This window comes from Lepidochelys kempii, chromosome 8 (genome assembly GCF_965140265.1).
Source record: "Lepidochelys kempii isolate rLepKem1 chromosome 8, rLepKem1.hap2, whole genome shotgun sequence".
Taxonomy (NCBI): domain Eukaryota; kingdom Metazoa; phylum Chordata; order Testudines; family Cheloniidae; genus Lepidochelys; species Lepidochelys kempii.
Genome location: NC_133263.1, coordinates 32,504,955 through 32,525,133, shown reverse-complemented (window position 1 = coordinate 32,525,133; position 20,179 = coordinate 32,504,955). Strand labels below are relative to the sequence as shown.

Here is a 20,179-nt window from a genome sequence, read left to right as displayed (position 1 = left end):
ATCCTGTGAAAATTCATGAACATTCAAACCTTATCTTTCCTACTAGTATTATTTATGTTGAGGAAGTCCTCAAATATCCCAATCAGAATCAAGGCCCCACTGAATTATACTAGACCAGAGGTGGCCAAACAGCAGCTCGCGAGCCACATCTGGCTCTTTTACAGTTAAAGTGTGGCTTGTGGACACCCCTCCCCGCATTCTCTGCCTACCAGGCTGGGTGGAGGGAGGCTGAGGGCTTCTGCCTAGCAGCCGGATGGTGCAGCTAGGAGCTTCTGTGTGAGACAACTGGTGCCTGCTGGGAGTGGGGGGTACAATTTAAAGGTTCCCCCTACAAAAGCTGGAGTCACACCCCTCTCTTACCCTCAGAGGGCCCTCCCTGCAGCTCCCAGATGTTAGCTCCTTGTGAAGAGGCAGATGCAAAGAACTGGGAGCTGCAGGGAGGGGCCACTGCTTTAGCTCCTCTGCCTGTCCCCAAGGCCGGAGCTCCCAGCTTGCTGGCTCTAGCAGCTGCAGTACAGGGAGAGGGCCCAGTGGCACCACATGATCAAGTGGAGCCAGCAAACCCTGGTAAAAATCTGGCAGGGGGGAGGGGGAACCTGACCCCTGTGCTCCCTCCCATGCATCACCTTTGACTTCTGTCTAGCGGGGAGCGGGTCTCAGGGCTTCAGGCCCAGGGGGCGCACCTGCCAGGGCTCAGGGCTTCAGCAGCAGCAAGGCTGAAGCCCTGAGACACCTCTCCCCACATGACTGAAGCCCTGAGCCCCAGCAGGCACCTCCCGGGGGCTCTCAAACATCTGAAGATTGTCATATGCAGCTCAGAGAGTCAGTAATTTTGGCCACCCCTGTACTAGACACTTTCGCACAAACACATAGGAAGACGTGAGCCCAGGGCTGAAGAGTTTACAAAGTTACATTACTGGCAAACTTGGAACAAAGTACATTTTCAAGTAAAATAACATCAACTGAATACAAACCCAACCCCAAAAACAAAACAAAAAAATCCCCCAAACCAAATCCCACATCCGTTAAGGATTTAAGGCTGTATATATCCTTACCTGTAAGCTAGTAATAGTGAAATTGGCTATCAATCTGATAACCTCTGAGTAATCCTTCACCATTACTAGTTCTCCCAACTGGTAGTTTGTCTTTAGTCGAGCCAAAAAACGACAGAACTCATGGTAATTACCTGGATCAGATAAACCCTAAAATTACAGAAGAAACAAAGTTTTTTTTAAAATCACCAGACTAACCTAATATGCTCACAGCAACTGAATGCAGTGACTCTTTGGGCAGTAGGGAAAAGAGGACAAGGATCCTTTAAGGGTCCCTACCGTATTTGGGTGAAGAGAAGGTTGAAGAGGGGGAAAGATTTCCCTCAGTGGAGCCCAGGGGGCTACAGGAAGTTGCTGGACCAGGGACTCACCCACCATATGCACCAGGGCAGGAGCAGAGGTATTTATACCCATGCATTCCAGAAAGAATTCTCTTGCTCTCTCTCAATCCCTGATCAGCACCACCCATCTTCCCACCACGGGATCAGAGCAGAACCAGGTTTTATGATCAGTTGTGGGCTTGTGCTAGCCCCTTTTTTATTTGGTGCTGGGAAGGAATTTTTTCTTCACTGCCAGATTGGCTGGGGCAGAGTGGAGTGTTTTAGCCTTCCCCACAGCAAGTTAGCTGATGAGATAGGTAAGGTGGTTAGGCCAAGATGTCACAATTAAATAAGCAGCAAGTGTGGCCGTTGCCCAGCACAGGTACTCATTATAGAGGGGATAAACAGGAGTTGTAAGTGGATTTAGGGAGAGGCATCCTCTAACGGAAGCTGGAGAAAGGGAGGTTGGTGCTTGTAATGGCTGGTATAGCAGGAAGACAATTCCCCCCACATTTTTCAGTCCCCCTTAACCTTCACATTAGGGGTAAGCAGTGGGGTCCCAGCAACATGCTGGCTGGGACCAGGTTGGGAAGAAGGGCTGACAGCAGCCCTCCCAAATAAGTGAAAACAATTAAGGACAGAATGATGACCAGCACTGTAAGATTTATTGCCAGATATTTCCAGATGCATTGTGTGAACAAAAGGTGCAGCCTAATTAAACCACCTCCATTGCCTCTTGTCTTTATTCCTGCATGGCCGAGACAAGGCCATATAACATCTCTCCAAACATTGTTAATTTAACAAATGACAACTTTGTTGTGCATAGCTTATTTTGTATGAACCGTGTCCCAAAATGATTTCTGGTTAAGAAAGGAGGAGAAGATTGGAAGTTTAAAGGAAGACCTCTTGAAGAAGGTCATGAGGGATAAAGAGAGGCAACAGGGTTGTGACAGGGTACAGAAATTCACAAATAATTTTAACATTTGCAAAGAATTTAAAAAACAAAAATACCTGAGGATTTTCAAGGATTCTTTTCACTCCTTTGATTAGATTCCCAAGATACTTGGCGCGTTCTGGATTGCTAAATAAAGATCTTCTTGTAGAAGCAAACTGAACCAAACAGGAAAGTGCCTAAAAAAAGGAAAATAATTGTAAAATTAAAAAAGCAAATCTCTGCTGCCTGACCAGTCGTCTTTCCCTCTCTTGGAAGGATTTTTCCCAGGACTGTTGCACCACTTATTATTCAGGTTGCTCAACACCTCCCATTATAAGACAGGTTTCAGAGTAACAGCCGTGTTAGTCTGTATTCGCAAAAAGAAAAGGAGTACTTGTGGCACCTTAGAGACTAACCAATTTATTTGAGCATAAGCTTTCGTGAGCTACAGCTCACTTCATCGGATGCATAAAGTGGAAAATACAGTGAGGATGTTTTTATATGCGTGTATAAAAACATCCTCACTGTATTTTCCACTTTATACACTGTAGGTGCTGCAGCACCCCTTGCGCCTGGGATCAGAGATCTTTGATAGCAATGCCCATTGGGCTGCATACGCTCTTCCCTGTCTCGCGCCATGGGTGGCATCTATATAGAGCAATGTGAGATCCAACCGCCCTCAGTTCCTTCTCTAACATAGAGCTTATCTTTGAGCTCCAAAGCAGAGGAGGAGAAGGGCAAGTAGTGGAGCACTCATAACAACACACATCTCGGAAAACCTAGCCACTGCACAGGGTGAGTAACCGGGTGCTCCACTGTAGGTGACTGTAGAGCAGTGCCCCTAGATGGAAAGCTGGGGCTTTGGAGTGCCGTCTAATAAGGAGGAGAAGGCAGTGCATCCTAGTAGGTATCTGATGCTGTGTCATGGATAATTGCATAGTGTTGGCTAAAAGTGTCCGCAGATGCCCAGGTGGCTGCTTTGCAAATGTCAGTGATCGGCACATTGTTGAGAAAGGCAATCGAGGTGGAGACAGAGCGAGTGGAATGTGCTCAACTTCCAGGTGGAGGTAGCTGGTTGTGCAGTTGATAACAAAGGTGTATACACTGTGTGATCCACTTGGAAAGATGTCGTTTGGATACAGACACTCCCTTCAATCATTTGGCAGTTGGGAGGAATAAATGTGGCGACTGTCTAAACGATTTAGTTCTAGCAAGGTAAAAGGCTAAAGCTCTCCTAACGTCCAGGGTGAGTAGAGTTGCTTCTTGTTAGTCGGTGTATGGCTTCGGGAAGAAAAAGGGAAGGTGGATAGGTTGGTTCAAATGGAAGGAGGATGGTACCTTGGGTAGGAATTTTGAATGCGTGTGTAACATGACCTTGTCCTTAGGAAAAATGTTGTATGGGGGGTATGCCATGAGAGCCCCTATTTGTCCTATTCATCGGGCCAACATGATGGCAACAAGAAACGCTGTCTTAATGGAAAGATGAATGAAGGAGCATGTTGCCATGGGCTCAAATAGTGAATTGGTGAGAGGGTGCAAGATGAGGTTGGGATCCCAGGGTTGGGTGGGATGTCATATGTGAGGGTAAAGGTTCAAAAGGCCTTGAAGGAATCTCTTCATGAGCAGGTGGGTGAACATGGAATAGCCATCTATCTTGGGATGGAATGCTGTGATGGTGTCCAAGTGCATACGAATGGAGCTTGTAGATAGGCCTGATCTTTTAAGATCTAGAAATAATCCAGAATGAGTGCTAACAGGGTGTTCATTGCTGAGACATGATTGGCTTTGTACTGGGATTGGAATCTTTCCTATTTTTGGAGGTAAGTACGGTGAGTCATGTCATGTCTGCTATTTAAGAGAACCTCTTTTATTGCCTCTGAACAGGTCATCTCCGAATCCTTAAACCATGAAAGAGACATGCCTTCAGATGAACAAGACTTAGATTGGGATGGAGAATTCAGCCTGCATCCTGAGAGAGGAGGTGTGGAATCAATTGCAGGATGATCAGAGAACACACCGTCATGCGTAAGAGGTAAGAATACCACATTTGTCGTAGTCATGTTGGGGCTATGAAGATGACTCGGGCTTGTTCTACCTGTATTTTGTGAAGTACCTTAAACAAGAGGGGAAAAGGTGGAAAGGCATAAAGTCCTAGAGTATCCCATGTAATGAGGAAGGCATCTTCCAGAGACCCATGGCCTAGACCCTCCCGTGACCAGAACTGAAGGCATTTGGTGTTCTCTGGTGTGGCAAAGAGACCTATGCGGGGAAATCCCCAGTGGCTGAATATGCACTGAAGGACTCTTGTCTCTAGTTCCCACTCACAGTCTTGTGAGAATCATCTGCTCAGTGAGCGTGCTGTAGTATTCTGGTGTCCAGGCAGGTATGTGGCTGAAATGTTGATGTTGTGTTGGATACACCAATTCCACAATTTCAGTACTTCCAAGCATAGGGAGCAGGACCTCACTCCGCCTTGTCTGTTGATGTAGAATATGCAGGCGATATTGTCTGTCCAGTGTCTGATCAGTGGTAGGAAATGTCAGCGTGCATTGTGAATCTAGATCTATAAGGTTGATGTGGAGGCCCACCTTCCCTGCTCCATGTGGCTCTGAAGGTGTGCTCCTGAACTGATTAGGGAGGCATCGGTTGTTAGAATCAGGGATATTGCTGGTTGGAGAAAAAAAGACCCACATACAGATGTTTTGGTGTTTTTTCTACCAATGTAGTGAATCCTTGATCTTGATAGGCATAGACTGGAGTTAGTGAAGACTGTCTGGGAGGTACTGTGCATAGCCACACCTGGAGACAGTGCATGTGCAACCCAGCATGTTTTACCACGAACGTGGCTGCTGCCATGTGGCTGAGCAGCTGGAGGTATTGTTTTGGAAGCTCTTTCACTGTGCGTCTCAGTCCCAAGAGACAGCGTGTCCACCTGTGACCCTGCCCATTTAGAGTCCTTGGGGGTGGGGGGCACGATAGCTCAGTGGTTTGAGCATTGGCCTGCTAAACCCATGGTTGTGAGTTCAATCCTTGAGGGGGCCATTTAGGGATCTGGGGCAAAAGTTGGGGATAGGTCCTACTTTGAGCAGGGGGTTGGACTAGATGACCTCTTGAGGTACCTTCCAACCCTGATATTCTATGATTCTTGGACTTCTGTTTAGCTCCAGTACTGGAGGTATCCAGACGGTCATGGGAGTTAAGTCTGACCCCTGATGATGGTGAGGCTACTGACCTCCCAGGGGATGGCATTCTCTGAGGTGGTTCCTTTGAAAGCGATGTAGTGGCCAGTTTCTTCCCATCTGAGCAGGAAAGAGAGGATTTCCTTTTGGATGGCCGTAACAAGCAGGGGTCAGCTGATGACCAAGTCGAGTGCGAGAGTCATGCCTGAGAAGTATCAGGGCTGGGGTCCAAAGCTGGCCATAGAGAACTCTCCATGAGGAGAAGTTTCAGTCTGAGTTCATGGTCCTTTCAGGTCCGGGTGGTTGAGCTGATGCAGTGGATGCACTTCTTTGTGATGTGGCCCCCACCAAGGCAGCGGATGCACTGTGAGTGACTGTTGCTTATGGGTAAGGCCTACCAAGAAGAGAGATACCTCTTGAACCAGGGGGATCCCAGCATAGTCCCAAGGGGGAGAACTCCCAATCAGGGTGGGCGGGAAACAGGGAAGCGTAAGGTAACGGGGAGGGAAGAGTAGCAAAGTTTTGGTTTCTTTTTAGGGGGAGAAAATTAATGAAAATGGCTAATCACTACTAAAGTAAGGTAAGTTAATTAGAGTATCTCTAAAGGTAGAAGGGCTCTGCTCTGGATTCGGTTTCACACCAAAGGTGGTTGAGAAGAAACTGAGGGCAGCTGGACCGCACAACGCTATATATAGATGCCGACTCCGGCACGAGATGGAGAGGAGTCAATGTGAGGCCCAACAGGCACTGCTACAGAAGATCTCCGATCCAAGATGCAAAGGGAGCTGCCAAACCTACAGTGGAGTACCTATAGGGGCACTACTTAAAGAAAAACTGTTTGGCTAAAATTTTCCATGCTGGTTGTCTGCCTCAGGTGGAATTTTTATTTTTTTTTTGGGCAAGTGTCAGCAAAAAGAATTCAGCTGTGTTCAAGAAATAGGCTAGATAAAAGGAGACGGATGAGATTGGGACTGTAAGAGGGGATGGAGGAGGGACAGAAACTGTGACTGGTAGTTGGTGGTGGTGAGGCTCTGACTGGGTTGGGCAAGAAGACTGGGAGCTGATGGTAGTGAGCCTCCCCAAAGCACTGGTTGCCCTGAATGAGGCAGCAGTCCTGGAGATAAAATAGTGTATAATCATAATTAAAGACTGTATCATAATGCACACACATTAAGGGTCAAATTAAGGGTGCACAGACAACCTTAATTCTGGCATGTCCTAACTTCTGAGTGCTTGACTTTGCAATCTTAATGATATTCTTTTAACATATTTGGTGTATTTATTGTATATTTCAAATGGCAAATCATGACCATGAGGTTACAGAAGTTATTAAACATGCAAAAAAAATTTACATCTCCATTTACAAGGGATGGCCCAAATTATATGCAGGTGGCACCAAAGATGTCACTGGGGATGGACAGGGAGTAAACATTTAGCCTGTATGTTTAATAAATTTACAAAGTCAAAAGAGAACTGGTTTTTAGTAATTATTATAATGTAAATCACTAAGCTTTACTTACCAACTGCGACAGCACTGGTGGAAGGGAATGATACAAATCAAAAAACAGGTCCAAGGTCTCTGGTTCTAAGAAGACTGAGGGGGGGGGGGGGGGAAAGAGAGATGTTTTTATCACTGTTTATCAGTAATAATTAAATATCTATCACCAGATTTGTTTTTATTTTTCATAAAAGAGCTAAGAGTGAGGTACAATTTGATTAAAGAATATTAATATAAGTGTACTAAATAGCTCAGCTCAAACAATGTATAGTTTATAAGACCTTGTAATGCTCTTTTAGCACAATTAATCTATTCTATACATTAAAAGAAAAAAATTTATCTGTACAACAAGTCGTGTGACAAAGTGCTGGGAACAACAGCTGAGTAAGCTGTCTGATCACTTAAACACCAGTTAATTCACACACCCAGGCAGTGGACCTGACTGTGCCTAATCAGTGAATTAGAATGGGCTGGAGGTTGGACTAACCAGCTAATTGGCCCTTTAAGGCAGAGGGTAAATGAAGGCACAAGAAGGAAAAACAGGCTAGGAGAGGCAAAACCAAGAAGGATCTCTGGGTGGAGACACCTCTTCCCTCTCTCCTCCTTGGCAGAGGATTGAGCAGAACCTGCAGCTATATATGTATGGCCCACTAAGATCAAATGTAAATAAACTACATGGTGGTGTTTAACAACTGAACGTCTCCAAATAGTCTGTATAGACAGAGCAGAAGAAGGGGTGGGACCTTGCCCTGTCACACATGGATACCCAGGAACGTGATTCTATAAGCGACCTGTATTATACACACAGAGAGCTTACTGCAGCACTTCAAGATACTCAAGATACTTTGGTGTGGGCATGGTATAAGAACCTGCAGAGAACAGTTTGAATTGCACACCGTGGTGTGGCATAGTACACTGTCTCTTTTCTTACTGTTTCTGTTATAGATACAAATTATAGAATAGCCACATGAGGTTTCCCGTTTAATATATCAGCAAACAAGACTACCTTACAGGAAAAGATCTTAGATAACTTTATAATTACAAGTACTGTATCAAAACAAACATAACATATTCCCTTTCATGTAGAATGTACTTTAGTGTTAACAGTTATGATCTTTTCTTACTTGTTCTCCAGTTTGTTGGGATTTGTACAGTGCATAGATCATCTGCGGACTCATCTGCTGAATTGCCAATGAAGTCAAAGTTAAGACAGTTGAGGACAAGTTTCAAGAGATGCATTGCTAAACTTTGTTGTTGTTGATCCTGAAGGTTTAAAGGTTTTGCCAATACCTATAGTTAAAAAATTAAAACATTTCATTAAGGTGTTTGTATACAACAAATTGAATATAATTTTGAAACAGAAAATATTTGGTTCTAAATCTTTACAACAGATTGTCAGTACATAGTTAGAGAAATTTCAATTTTTTAAATATAAATTTTAAGTTTTAAGGATTTTTTGCCCATAAAGGATAGAGTAAATTCGATTTTATTCCACAAGAGACAGTTCTCTTCTCTCTCAAAAAGGCAAGTAAAGTGATACATTTTCCTATAGTATTGGTATATAAATTGTGAATCTCCAAGATACAGACCTAATCTTTAAAGTGTGGTTAAAAACTTAGAAGAATGTATCTAAATTTTACATTTGGGATTCCATACTCATTCTCCCTCATTTGCTCCAGAGCATGTTTTCACTTTACAATTCAAAAGCTCCAGAAACTCCTCTGGGGTATGAGAACCAGAATGGGTTCTTCCTGTTTTACAACATCATCAGTAGTACAAAGCCTGTAATCTGAATTTAGCTAACAGTTTGGTGATATACAAGACCAGAATACAATACAACTCACTGTCCCTCAGCTAGCCCTACAGAGCCAAGGGTAAACACTTTTGTCAGTGAAGTTCACTGATGGGATTCGGAGGCTTACAAGGAGCATATATTCTGAGTAAGATGAGTTTTACACAGGTCCTTCTCTAACTACAGCAATTACCATAATTACAGAATTACAAAGAAAGCCATCACAACCACAAATTAAACAACTGACTACCACTATGAACATATAGTATAAAGGCAATGAGTTTTGAGCTTCAAACATATTAGTCACTAAAGTTGTTCTTGGGTTGGGAAATTTTCCCTTAAAGAGTTACTTTTCTGGCCAAAACAACAATCAAAATGCAGCCCCTTCTTACTCAGTGAATCTGCTCCCTGTTTATATTCAGAGTCATATCTGTTGATTTAGTGACCAAAAGTTTTGACTCAGAGAGGGAGCTGGAATCTATTTGAGACATCAGCAGAATTGTTAACTGAGTTGTAATTGTTGAATCTTCATCACTGGTGACGATGCACGAGACATAAAGAACCCAGCTTGGAAACCAAGAGCTTGCTCTATTTTATTTTTATTTTCCAATTACACTTGTTACTCTGCTAAGCTTTTATACAACTTTTATGTGAGTGCTTACATTTTATAGGTAGAAGTTACACCAGTGATTTGATAAATGTTAGTTTAGTGCACAATTAAATAAGTTAGTAAATGCTATACTTATTACTATAGTTTCCTGAAGAGAAGTTGGCATTATACAGATGTTTTAATTATTACATATTAACTACTACCTGGAAGGGTGGCTGGGCTGAACACGTGCAGACTTTTCAGTGTTTGGGAGTATCAATTTAACTTTAGTTCAGCTGAGCTTGAAGGCAACTAGGCTGTAGAATGTTTGGTGTGGCATGTGTGTGAGAAGGGGGTGAGAATGGAGTAGGGGGCACTGCGGGAGGGCAGTGTCCAGAAGAGGATACTGCAAGCTAGGGAGCAACGAGGATCCCAGACAACACTGCAGAGCAACAGGTGAGACACCACCTGCAGAGGGTGCTCCAAATCTGGACAGAGCAAATTCCCGGAGCAACCAGCAGGAGGCGCTGTGGTTTTGAGCCTACATGCGTTACCCACCTAAATAAATAATTTGATTTTCCTCAAGTGTTGAACAACTAGCAAAGAAAGCACTGAAGGAGTGGGAAGCAATTGTTGTTTTTCAAAATAGACTACTCTCAAATGCAAGCAGTTGCTTGGGCTTAAAAGAAGCAGAGCTCAGCAGCTTCCTAAGCACAACAACAGCCTTGATCAGCAGGGAAGACAAGACGCAAAGAGTAAGGCCCAGTTTTGGAGTCCTTTCAGCCTACATGGGCCTGAGACTCTTTGGCTTCTGAAGGCTGCTCCTCAGTACCTGCTGTCAAGCCTGTGGAGAGGCTGGGGTCTGAACTCAGCCAGGTAGCCAGATGGAGGGAACAGGGGAAGCAATCCAAAAAAAAGGCACCAACTGTTGCGGCGCTTTTACTCACCCAGCGGCACTCCAGCGGCAGGCCCTCACTCGCTCCAGGTGTCTTCGGCAGCACTGAAGGTCCTGCCGCCAAGGTGCCACCGAAGACCCAGAGCGAGTGAAGGTCCCGCCGCCGTGGTGCCGCCGAAGACCCGGAGCGCCACTGGGTGAGTAAAAGTGCCACATTGGGTGGTGCCTTTTTTTTTGGATCGCTCCCCCTGTTCCCCCAACAGGGGAAAATTGAAAAGGCGCCAAGACATTGACAAGGCGCCACTTGTGCTCAGTGGGGGAGCGACTGCTGCCCCGCTCCTCCCCAGCTATGCTACTGTCTGAACTATCTCAGAGTGCCACACAGAGGCTCACAGGGCTAACAAAAGAGGCAGAAACCCCTGGTCAGACCAAGCTGCTCTGCCACATAAAGAGGATTTATCATCCTTTTTTAATAACACTAAAGTAGAAGGCCTAACTAAGCTAAAATAAAACTAAACTAGGGAAACAACATAGGAAACAAGAAGAAAAGCTCAGGATACGTGCTGCCTACTGTGGAAGGTAGAACGTAACTGAAGAAGCAAATAGACAAACTGGACAGGCACTCAAAAATTCAACCATTTTATCGGTTGCTCGTGTGTGTTCTAATTTGATGTAAGCAAACACCAGTCTAGGTCCAGACTGACCTTGTCCACTCAGAGTAATACCTAGCATAAATTTAAAGCAGTAAAAACATAAAAGCCTCATTTTAAGGCATTTTAATACTAGCTTCAGTTATAAAACAGTCTTACCTCCTTTAGAAGAGAGCATGCCAGCATCAAAATATCCTTTAAAGACGTATCACGGAATGAGGTAGCTATTTTACGATGTTTCGCTGAAGGTCTTGAATAATCAACCTAAAAAAAAATAAGGCCACAAAAATAAGAAGTCTCTTTTCGTCCTTAAGACTAGTGAAAGGGCATTTCTGGCACTTGAGGCATTAGTCACAACAGATGAAGACTATGGTCTGGTACCAAGTCCAGGCCTCCTGGTTTCTCTTACCAATACCAACACCCACTGACTCTGTGCTTTCCTATCCGTCGTTGTTGTTCTATTTTTTCCTATATTACCTATTATTTCTGTTTTATCCTAGTCCCTACTCATGATGCTGACCTACTAGGTCTACAGCAACACCAAGAACAAGCAGAAGCAAGCGATGAGATATTCAGCAGCTGTTCTGCAAAACATCACCTATGGATTTCATGTGAAATTGCTCAGACACTGTGGAGTTCTGTAAGAGAGGGAGAGCTGGTCTGCACTTTGACTGTTCCTGTTTTAGTGTTGTACCAAGTCAGGTCACCAAATCATTTTTCCTTTGCTTTAATTTTGGTGTTTTTCCTTCTCTCTGGTCAATACACTCCATTTCTAGCTTGATCCCTACCCTCCATCCCAAACCATGAACACCAGAATCAAAATTCACTCTCCAGGATAATTCTTCTTTGAACTTTATGTACAAAACCACAAAGAGCCAGCTGCTGAGATTGTATGTCTACACCACATTTGGAGGCGTAACTGCAGCTCAGGTAGGCATACCTATGCTAATTTTAATCTAGTTTGCACAGCTAAAAAACAGTCAAGACATAGTCGTGTGTATGATATGGGCCAGCAACATATGTACCCAGTGTTCTGAGTGGGCTTGTACAGCTGAAGCCTATTTCACCGTGCCTTCGCTGCTATATATTTTTGGCAATGTTTTCCCCCTTCCCACTCCGCAGCTGATGGGCAACCTACTTTTAGGTCACACCCACCCATTGAGAAGTCTTGGTCCTCTAAACACCTGGGGTTTTAAAACAAAAGAATCCTCCAAGTCTAAGTCCTGTTTTTTAATACCACTTCTATAGTGTGCAGGGGGACTCTGACACACTGCTTTAGCAGAGTTACATTCATCTCGTACAAATGGAAAAAAACTATACATACTTACTAGGTTCATTTCCTGAGTCAGTTCTGAAAGAATCATCACTCCTATGATATAATGGTCCACAGTTGCCTACAGAACAAAACAGATAAATTCCTTAATCTATACATCTAAAATGTAACACTAGACATTTCTAATATTAGCAGAAACAGGTTGGGTGAACCTAAATTTTTAGGCTGAGATTTTTAAAGTTGTCTACAAGATTTAGATGTCCAATTCTCATTAAACTAGTATGAATTGCAAGTCCAAATCCCCAAAGCGGCTTTCAAAATCTCACCATAAAACATTAAAACTTAAGGATGATATTATATATCTTCCGTTTAGAAATATATATTCTGAATATCTACATTAGAGGAACTCAACTATTAAACACTTCTCTAGAGTTAATTCAATCCTTTATCCTTCCAAGGTAGCTGTAATGAGTCCCACATAGTTTAGATGAGAGTTTAAAAAAAAGCGTCCTGGGTGGATTAAAGATCAGATGGTACTTTTCAGAAGAGTACAGACTTGCACTGAGGTCTGGTCAAACATTCCCCGTTATGCTGGCAAGCAGAATGCTGGTTTTGGCCTGACTGACATACTCCATCCTGCAAGTGTCTGCATCTTACCGGTGAAGTAATTCCTCTATATATTTAGTGTTGTTCAATGGGAGCCACACAGGATCATATCAGAGGGTATGACCCACAACTGAACAATTCTTTAGAATGCTTTGAGATGAAAGGCATTCTATAAAAGTGTAAGTGTGAAATTACTACTAATAAACAACTCTTTAGCATATTATTCATAGAAATGATTTAATATTACTTTGAACTTCAATAAGAACACAATAGAGTTCCCCTCATTGGGGCATTACAGAGCACTGAATATTAAAACGTGATTAAGAATCACTTTTTAAAAAATATTTAAAATCAAGGGTAAACTAATTAGTGTTACAGACTACTGCCTTTTCTTACAGAAGGTGGATATAATCCTCTGAATCAAAGTCTGCAATCAACAGTTGCTCAGCTGTTTCGGAACATCCAGATAGTAGTGTAGACCTTTTCTCTCAAATGTGGAACTTGCCTCAGTTTTCCTTGCCTTTGTCACCTCCAGACTGGATTAATCTAGTAACCTTGAAGAGCACTCAAACTTCAGCTAATGCAGACTTTCATTGCTTACACATGGGGTCTGATTCTCCACTGTCCTTCACCTTGTATAGTCATTTATACCTGTGCACAGTAGGTGTACAAGGCTACCAAATCAGCATGATGGGGTAAGAGGTTTTTTTTAAACACCTGCTTTGCACTGGTGTGAATCACTATACAAGGTGCAGAGCAGTGGACAATCAGGACCATGGAATATACATTACAGCTGTGCTCCATAGAATGCCCTGGTTTCCAGTTTGCTTGTAGGTAAAAGATAAAGCGCTGGTTTTGATTTGAAAGCTCTTTATGGTTTATGTCCTCCCTCCTCTGACACCGGTGTTCTAACCTGGCACTTGTGATCAACTTGATTACCCAAGCTGATAGTCCCAAGACTTATACATCTAGGGTATGGTGACAGTGTTTTCTCAGAAGAGGGTCTTTGACTCTGGAATTAATTTCCTTCCCTTTTGCCTGACAGATGCCAGTTTTGTCAATCTTTTCAGCACACTTCAAGGCCCACATATATGTTCAGGCTTTTCCTGATGGGACCAGAGTAGGAAGGGCCTCTTTTGGAAAGTGGGTACGGGAAGTGCACAGAAACAAGGTTTGTTTTCAGGGTCACTGTTATTTTGTCTGTTTAAATGTGCATTGCTCATGTGGCACTCTTGATATTGGTCAAGTGGCACTCTACAGGTTTGGTTTTGCTTTTTGTTCAAACTAAGAAAATGGGTACCACAAACAGAAAAAGTAAAAGTGTTCCACAATCACAGAGCAGATAACTATGGGAACTTATTTAAATAGATCTTGAATAGTAACTTAAACACCTTAATGTCTTTCATATCAGAACCTCAAAGCAGGTTGCATATATTCATTACATCACACAAGCGCCCTGGGTAATAAGAAAATACTAAACATATTTTACAAATGGGGGGAGAGGAGGGGGGAACTAAAGTATAGACTTGCCCAAGTTGGTAGAGAGAGTTAGTGGAAGACGTGAGAATAGAACACAGGAGTCCTGATTCCTAAACACCTTCTCTACACAGTAAATTACATTCTAATTCAAACTGGATCAAATTCACATATGATTACTAAGATGGACATAGCTAAGGCTGCTATTCACTAATTATCAACATATACTATTATGGCTTGATTTTTTTTTTCAATTTCAATAGTAAATTCAGTTCACTAGTAAATTTATAGCTTCATTTTCTCCTCTAGAGGAATTTTTAATTTAATGAAAAATCTCTTAAGTAGCAAAGCTTTTTTTTGTATTTAAGCCTCCATTATTAGTGAACTACCCAATGCAGATTCATACTGCAATCATTAATATTAAATGTAAAATCCAATTACACTTAAAAAAATAACTGCAAAGAAGCTACAATATACTACTCAAGAGTTTGTTTTTAATAAATATTACAGCCCATCTTTTATTGTCATTCCCAATTTAGCTCAAAAAATTCCATTTACATATTATAATCAAATTATTTTGAAAAAGAAACAAATGAAGCATAAATCTGACATTCAATGGCAGAGAACACGACTGAAACTGTTGCACCCATTATATTCCTTGTGGAGTAGCCAGAAACACCACCACAGACAGCGTCCTGGACCAACAATACATAATACCATCCCTTAAAGAAATAAATGCAGAAATATCTGGACAAATCCACTACAGATATTTCACTGAAATTAGTTCTGGAAAGAAAATAACCCCTCCGCCCCATTCCATGTATGCATTTTGATACTAATTTCCTTACACTCTTGAGTTTTAATGTTGTTCCTAATCTAGGGATTATGGATGTGTTTAGAGACTAGTAGAAAAAAAACACAAGAATGTATCTGTGCCACTCATCAAGCAGCACCAATAAAACTCTCCACACCACCTTTCGTTTAAAGATCACTGGTCAGAACCTTATTGAACTGTTTTACTCCAAACCTTAAAAGGAATTAACCAAAACAGTTGGGTCCTTACTCAGCTATGTGTGCATTGCAATCCCTTGCAGCTAAAGTCCCCGCCTAGCCTTCCTTCCATGTACAAAGTCAAGCTCATCCCTGAGGGTGCAATGCTCCAATATGCCACCCGACCAATACAAAGTATTACCTGTCTTTAGTCTCCTTATTTTCAAAGCTCCACCTATGTCTCTGAGATAAGAGGCAATGACATTTGTAATCTTCCTGCACGTTCCTCTGGACTGCTCATAAGGACTCCCATTGAGGGCATCACAACAACCCACACACACCCTGAATCGTTTGCTACTGCTTCTGGCAATGTCTGCCAGGCGATCATTGCAGATCGTTGTTTTTCAGAGTCAGAAAGAATTTGCTCATGTAGCAGAGTGGGAGGTTTCACCTTTCCCTGACCACCATGCTAGTTTCACCCGGCAGATTTTCATGCTGGTCCCTGCCACCTGGCCCTGTCTAACCTAACTGCTCTAGGGCATACTGGGTCCAATCAGATTCCTTGTGCCAGGATCGATGAAGCCAAGGTTGGGTGGGAAGCAAGATGGCCCCAAATGCTGGAGGGGAAGGTGAGTAACCCTCCCTTATTCGCTCATATCCCTTTAACTAAAAGCTCAATTATTGTGACTTGGGTTTAAACACACTAGGTCATAAGACAAGGAAAGCCCACAACGCCAACCCCACACTGGGAACCACCTACCCACTTCCATTGCCTAAGTGGCAGACTCCTTACAAATTGTGACTCCATCCCCACTGAGACAGAATACACATTCTAACTCTCTCTTTTCTTTTCTTTTTTCTTTCTTTCTTTCTTTTAAAGCAATCAGCTCTGCTTTTTTGGGTCACGCAGGAAAAGATTTTTAATGTGACCATGAGAGAGGAGGAATGCTGACCATGTCATTATCAAAACCACTTTATAAATCATCTCTGCAGTACAGTAAAAATCTTTACACATACCTTTACAAGTAGTTACAGTTAGGGCAGTATCTCTCCATATTCCTGTTAATAAGCTACATGAGTATGGCAGACATGTTATCACAAAGGCAACACTGTAAAGATTTTAATGGCAACCACTGTATCAAATATAGAAACTTTTTTCTTTTTGATCCATTATCAAGGACCAGTGTTTAGAAAAGTGTACTGGTCCTGCAAAATTTTTGTACTGGTCCTACAACTGACCACTGTTTGCACAATTGTAGCAGCCATTATTGCAATAATCACCACAGTCAGAGTTAATGCTTTATTCCATTTGAAGGATGAGATTCCCACCTTTCAGATGGTATAGTACTCATTTCTTCATGTTTTTGAGATAATAGCTGCTAAAACTCTATTAGAATTCAAATGGGGAAAAATAAAGATGGTAACCAGAATGGCATGATTTTAAAGTCTGCTAACTCAAACTGCCAAGGTGAAAAACAAGTGTTTTATACCTTTGAAAAAAAATGGGGAATGGAATAAAGCATTCCATGCCCTGGCAGTTTGCTAAAAACTAAACCTTAAACCTGGCAGGTCTGCTCTGGTCCTTTGACCTAAGCAATTTTTTTTGGCATAGGTCCCTGCCTTTCTAATCTATGTGTATAAATACCCTTTGGGTTACTCAGCAAGCTATTCATTAAGTGAGAAGAGAGATAAATTTAATGCAAGACTATGTAATTTTAAGTAGCAGCATGATTGGATAATTTTTCTTACCTGTAAAAATTTTTTTACATCAGCAACAATGTCTCTGAAGATGAGCTGATCTTTTTGAACCTCAAACCATCCTAATTTTGTAATCTTAGCGATGACCTGAACAAGAGCCTGGATGACAAAAGGAGCCAGTTTGGGTTGAGAGGCTATGTAGTTCAGAATGTAATTCCCTGTAAAGACACATGCTTAGTCAACCTCACTATTCTTTTAAAAAACACACACTTGAGCCATTATAACAAATGTGGGAATCTAGGTCATGTGATGTAATTTTTTTTATGCTTAGTATAAGAGACACTAATTTAAAAAAATTAAGTCATGGAAACTATTAACTACATTGGAGCTATTTGCACCAAAGTATGTATGTAATTATTATTCTAACATACATTTGACAATAGTTTGTGAATACCAAGGATGCTGACCAGTTAACCAATTTAATCATTCATTTTGTCCCACGTACTGGGCATCAATTACTCTGCCTTAAATGCAACAGCAGCCTTCATACCTCATTTATGAAATACAAGCAACTAACAACAGTGTTCTCAGGCATGCGCATGTACAGGCTGCTTTCAGTTCTGTCGAGGCATATTTCCTAGGGCAGAAAACTTTTCACCTAACTTTTCACCTTCCTCAAATAAGAAAACAGTTTCCTGGGGAGTGGAAGGGAAGGTCATTTCTGTTTTATACACTTGCAGGATGATTTATCATATACCTGTACAAAAGTTCATTTTCAAAAGAAAAACAACATGTAGGCTGAAATTAGTCATCAAGAAAGGTGGATTCATAACCCTGTAGATTCAATCCTTTCTCCACAGAACAGGTACAGCACTAGCCAAAGTAGTGCACACTTCTATATATTTCCTCAGTAGGGAGCCTCAATACTAATCTGAAAGGCTTTCCTCTGTGTACATTCAATCCTAGGCCTCTCAGACATTTTTCTACAAGATTAACACCTCTTGCAAAATACCTAAAACTTGTTTGAAACATTCTAAAATGTTTGTGTTCTCCTCATCCCTGGTCTAAATAACATTTGACAGTACTGATAATTCTAATCTATTTCAGATGTTTCTCATGCAAAATGATTAATTATTCAAAGATCAGTCCTACTAAGATTTACACACTTGCTTAATTTTAAGAACATGAGTAGCCACAATGAAGTTAATATCACACCCTTAAAATCAAACACATGTGTAAGTTTGTGCAGGGTCCTAAGTCTGGAAGTGAACTCTGCCCTGACTTGCTTATCACAACTTCCAAGAGCTAATCGGAAGGGGAAAAAACGGAGTAACATGTAAATATAAGAGATTAGTAGGTGTACTAATATCTAGGAATTTTCATGTTTCTAAACATTCACTAACCTTCACTACACCTTGTGAGGTAGGTAAGGATGACAACTATTATATTCATTTTACAGATGGGAAACTGGGTCCTCCTAAAATTCTCCTATATGCAGGGGAACACAGCCACCGCTACACCCCTGATGGATGCAATGTATATTTGCATCCACAATCAGTGAGTTCGTCAAATAAGGAGCTGGCAAGAGCAGGAAATGAGTTCCATCATGTCAGACCCCTCTACAAGAGTAAGTGACAGCAGGAAAGGGCACTGTGCTCTCTTTTACACCCATGTGGTCAGGTTCTCTCCCTTTTGTCCAATAAAGCATAGAAAGGACTAACGTAGTTTCTAGGTCCCAGCAGGTGTTTACTGCTCTGGCAACTGGAAAATCCAGCTATTTTTGGCTTTGAAAGTGAAAAAAATTTATTTGGAAGTTAACAGAAGAGAATAAAAGCAGAACCTGACAGTGTCAGGTTAGAGTCATTCTCTGACTACAACTACAATTTTAATAGAAATAATACAAGTTACTTACTGATGTCAATCCTTTGTTCGATGGGTAAAGGAGTTGTTCTGCTTACAAGTTTGGAAAGACATGTTGCTGCTAGAAGCTGAGCATAGGATGTCTATAGAAACAAACACCATACCATTTTATTAAAAAAAAAAAAAAAAAAAAAAGATTATGCAAAAAGAAAGCAGAACGAACAGGTAGGAATACAGTTGGTCAGACAATGATTTGGCTATATACTCGATACACAAAAAATTAAATATAAATACAACATAATTGCTTTTAAAAATCACTAAAATTTCCAAGATGTAGGAAATAAGAAGATCCTTCCATTCCCCTTGTCCAGCACCCTCAAAAAATGTAGACTTGTGATTGGAACTACTTTTCTAACAACATTTTCCCATTCTTATCACTGGCTGAGTTTTCAAATATTTGGTTTTAAATCATTTGATGTTTTATAACTAAGGGATGAATTTGTCACACTCTAGATTTAGTCACAAGAATCCTGGATTCGAACATCTGAAGTCTTTGTTTGTTTAATACTCATGACTTTAGCATTTGAGTTTTTTGTGCATGATGGTAAAAATAAGCTTCATTACAGCCCTGAAGACTGAAAAGTAAACTAAGTTCTTCATCTGAGACCACAAGAGATGTGATCCGCAACACCTCTGGCAATGCCATGGATCAGACCAGACATCTCTCTATGAAAACTGTAATTGCACTTGGAATGAAACTCCTTAAAGATATTCTTTAATTCAGCAAATTGAGTTGGGGATTTCAAAGATGACTCTGGCAAAAATCAACATTCAAAACTGTTATTACAACTCACACTCTGTCATTTTCTCAAGGGTATTGCTTCACAACTGCATAAAACACAAAAAGGCAACATTCACACCTAATAAAATGCTAGTTCTTCAAGTATTAGCCCACTTCCATTATGTCACTCAATTATACCAATTCCCCTCTAGCAGACTCACTTTCAATTCAACAATACTATCTCCCTAAATGCACACATGAAAGACCTGAAGATCACACTACAATGCACAATTTTAACATCAACCTTCTAACACTATATTACTTAATAGTTTAATCACAAACATCTTAAAACTGCATTCTTAGAACTTCCATACCATACAGTAGTCAAAAAACCCTGGGCCAGATTATCAGCTGTTTACACAAAAGTGTTGGGGGAAAAGCACAGCTCTAATCCACCTTTTTACTCCCTTGATCTTGGGCCTGTTGGAAGCCAAAACAGCCATAGGACCACTTTAAGGTTTCAGTGGTGTCATAAATATAAAGGGAAGGGTAAACCCCTTTGAAATCCCTCCTGGCCAGGGGAAAG

At 41.5% G+C, this 20,179-nt stretch overlaps 1 protein-coding gene across 4 annotated transcripts in view; it reads right to left on the bottom strand.

The window, feature by feature from the left end:
- The window catches only part of RANBP17 (RAN binding protein 17), a 276,059-nt gene that overhangs the window by 238,547 nt on the left and 17,333 nt on the right, over nt 1-20,179 (bottom strand). For 3 of the 4 annotated variants that reach the window (XM_073355989.1, XM_073355992.1, XM_073355990.1), the window contains exons 3-10: nt 18,865-18,955; nt 17,004-17,170; nt 12,238-12,303; nt 11,069-11,173; nt 8,108-8,273; nt 7,006-7,079; nt 2,384-2,503; nt 1,056-1,202 (exon numbers count right to left, since the gene is read on the bottom strand). In XM_073355989.1, coding sequence (XP_073212090.1) covers nt 1,056-1,202; nt 2,384-2,503; nt 7,006-7,079; nt 8,108-8,273; nt 11,069-11,173; nt 12,238-12,303; nt 17,004-17,170; nt 18,865-18,955 — 936 coding nt within the window. Of the gene's footprint in view, nt 1-1,055; nt 1,203-2,383; nt 2,504-7,005; nt 7,080-8,107; nt 8,274-11,068; nt 11,174-12,237; nt 12,304-17,003; nt 17,171-18,864; nt 18,956-20,179 lie in introns of those variants that run through there. The other variant, XM_073355993.1, reaches the window with a different exon arrangement.